The following is a 3,015-nucleotide window of genomic DNA, read 5'->3' on the forward strand; positions in this document are numbered from 1 at the left end:
TTCTGAGAGCAGTGCTTGGCGTTCCAGAGACCGATCAGCGTCCTGTCGTTCTTGGCCACTGAGCTCTGGGGCAGGGGTGCCGTGGGCTGCCCTTTGTGCTGTCTCTGATTCTTGTTGCAGATGGTGCTAGAGGCTCTTCCCCACACAGGGCCTTTCTCTTTGTCGTCCTCCTCGCAGGTATGGCTTCGTCATTGCTGTCACCACCATCGACAATATTGGGGCTGGTGTGATCCAGCCAGGCAGGGGCTTTGTCCTTTACCCAGTTAAGTACAAGGCCATTGTTTTCCGGCCCTTTAAAGGGGAAGTCGTGGATGCTGTCGTCACTCAGGTCAACAAGGTGAGACCACACACGGGGAGGAAGTGAACGGTCCCTCAGAAGATGTAGGGTGGGTCCCAACTCCACTTGCTAACTGTGTGTCCTTGGCCACCCACGTCACTCCTCTGTGCTTCGGTTTTCTCACCTGTCCAAGGGCCCTGTCTCGGGCGTGTACGTCTGTGTTAATGGTCACGATGACAGTAGCATCCACTGATGGAGTAGTTACTGTGAGGCAGGTAATGTGTGACGCCTCACAGTGACTGACAGGTGGGAGCTCTTACCCCTTTTTATAGACGCTCAGGTTTAGAGAAACTAAGTCTAGTGGCCAGCAAGTGTTGAAATCCTGGACAGACAAGCCCCAGGCCTCGGCTCTTCACTACCGTACTGTATCTGCTTACCTTAAAACGAAAGCTAGAAAAAAGAGAAAGGAAAACGTTACCCTTTGGTGTGGTTTCAATACATGGTGAATTTACGCGGAATCGGAGGAAGATGAGGAGCTTAGGAGACTTGGACACAAAAGAAAAAGCAAGGGCCACTCGTTTTCCTTCCAGGTTGGACTCTTCACAGAAATCGGACCCATGTCCTGCTTCATCTCCCGACATGTGAGCCTGGGCACGCGGGGTGGGGCTGGGGGGCGACCCCCATTCATGACCATCTCCTGCAGCCCCCATTTAAAGCGCTCAGCCAGCCTCCCTTTCCTTTCAGTCCATCCCGTCCGAGATGGAGTTCGATCCTAACTCCAACCCACCGTGTTACAAGACAATGGATGAGGTGAGTCGTGGGAAGAAGTCAGAGACAGGAGGGCAGGGGCCGCTCTGAGGGAGAGGATTGGCGGGGGGCGGGGGATATCTGAGTGTTCTGTTCCTGCCTCCCAGGACATTGTGATTCAGCAGGGCGATGAGATCCGCCTGAAGATTGTGGGGACCCGTGTGGACAAGAACGACATTGTGAGTCTCTTGCCCGCCTCCCTTTCCGTGCCAGGCAGAGCCAGGAGCTATTGGCCTCTTACCACCGAGGCTTCCTGGGGGTTTGTGCTCTCTGCCCGGAGCCGGGGTCGGGGGGGTGGGCAGAAAGTCTGGGGCTGGGCTTAGAGGATAGGTCTGTGCGGGCTTAGACCCCATTTCCTTTGTGCCTTCCCTCCTGCAGTTTGCCATCGGCTCTTTGATGGATGATTACTTGGGTGAGTGTCCGATCACGCATGACCGGGTTGATGCCTGGGGAAGGGGTGGGTGGGGACAGGGGTGGAGATGGAATTTAATGCTTGAGTCACAGATGGAGGAAACTGTCTTGCTGTCTGCTTGGAAGATCCAGGGCATGTGCCCCTGGGGATGGGAAGTGCAGTGACAGCTGCCCCAGGCTCTGGGCCTAACCAGCTGCTTTTCCTCTCCTAGGGCTTGTGAGCTGAACACCGCGCCTCCTACCTTGTTTGACCCTTATCTCGGGAGGGTGATCTCACACTTCCCATGTGGTCGAGAGGCCCAGCCTGGCTGCTGTGGGGGAGGCAAGGCAGGCTCCTTGTCCCGGAAGACATCTGACTCCTTCCGGCTTAGCAGGCACTCCCAGATTCTGACTGTGTTCTGACCCTAAATGGTCTTTGGTTCTCATGGAAGTGTTACCCTCTTTCTTTGGTAAAAACAGCTTTTTTTTTACAACTGCAGTTGTTGCTTGCCCCTCATTTCTTGGCCTGATGCTTCAACTAGCCTCCACCACCCAGGGGACCGAACAGCCCTTTCGCCAAGTCTAAAGCTGCCCTAATTGAAGGAAAGGTACTAATGTTCCCTCTTTGGCTTCCAGCAAATGATACCGTGAGAGCCGCTCTGAATCCCAGTGTAGTTTCCTCATGTTTTCCCTTCCCTCACCCTTGAAAATTACTAAGAGCATAGCTGGGCGCAGACAGCAAGCAGGCGAGGTGAACAAGAGGACAGTAGGGACACAGACTGAGGTCCCCACACAGCCCTTCCCAGGATGCGCACAACAACAGGCCTGTGTGTGCTGAGCAATCACCACACCTGCCTTGGAGCAACACAGAAGAATACGTGAAGTGACTGCAGAGTTAAACACGCCCTGCTCTCCCTCACACTCCGCAGCACTGTGGGTCTGCTTTGGGGTGCCCTTGCCCGCCTGTCTGCTTGCTGCCTTCTAATCTAGCTACCTCAGTTGTTCTTCCCGACGCCCGTGGGAAGCAGAGCTGTGCGGTAGAAAGCTTGGTATTGGAGTTGCTGCGGCACTGGGTTCTGCCCTGGCTGGTGACTGCGATTCCTTATTGTGAAATGGGCATGCCACCCTCTTTGGGTGGTGCTGCTGCACGTCCTGGAATAATGTTTCTTTTAACATTGTTTCGTTCAACATTTCCTTATAATCTTGATACGATTCCTTAGCACTATTTTAAAAAATATATTTTTAAAATTTTATTTAAAAAAAGTTTTTATTGATTTCAGAGTGGAAGGGAGAGGGAGAGATAGAAATGTCAGTGATGACAGAGAATCATTGATCAGCTGCCTCCTGCACGCCCCCTACTGGGGATTCAGCCTGCAACCTAGGCATGTGCTCTGACCAAGAATAGAACCGTGACCTCCTGGTTCACAGGTTAATGCTCAACCACTGAACCATGCTAGCCAGACAGGGAACATGACTTTTATGTAGTATTTCTTTAGTCCTGGTTTCTGTACATTGTCTGGCCCATAAATGACACCCACTAA

General features: G+C 52.9%; 1 protein-coding gene across 1 annotated transcript in view; it reads left to right on the forward strand.

Moving 5' to 3' along the window:
* Positions 1 to 1,973, forward strand: part of POLR2G (polymerase (RNA) II (DNA directed) polypeptide G) — a 4,098-nt gene extending 2,125 nt beyond the window's left edge. The window contains exons 2-7 of the mRNA XM_006772795.2: positions 131 to 337; positions 868 to 918; positions 1,022 to 1,087; positions 1,192 to 1,263; positions 1,463 to 1,496; positions 1,708 to 1,973. Of these exons, the coding sequence (XP_006772858.1) occupies positions 131 to 337; positions 868 to 918; positions 1,022 to 1,087; positions 1,192 to 1,263; positions 1,463 to 1,496; positions 1,708 to 1,721 (444 nt within the window). The 3' untranslated portion in view covers positions 1,722 to 1,973. The remainder of the gene's footprint in view (positions 1 to 130; positions 338 to 867; positions 919 to 1,021; positions 1,088 to 1,191; positions 1,264 to 1,462; positions 1,497 to 1,707) is intronic.
* Positions 1,974 to 3,015: the final 1,042 nt, after the last annotated feature.

Source organism: Myotis davidii, unplaced genomic scaffold (genome assembly GCF_000327345.1).
Source record: "Myotis davidii unplaced genomic scaffold, ASM32734v1 scaffold826, whole genome shotgun sequence".
NCBI classification, from domain to species: Eukaryota; Metazoa; Chordata; class Mammalia; order Chiroptera; family Vespertilionidae; genus Myotis; species Myotis davidii.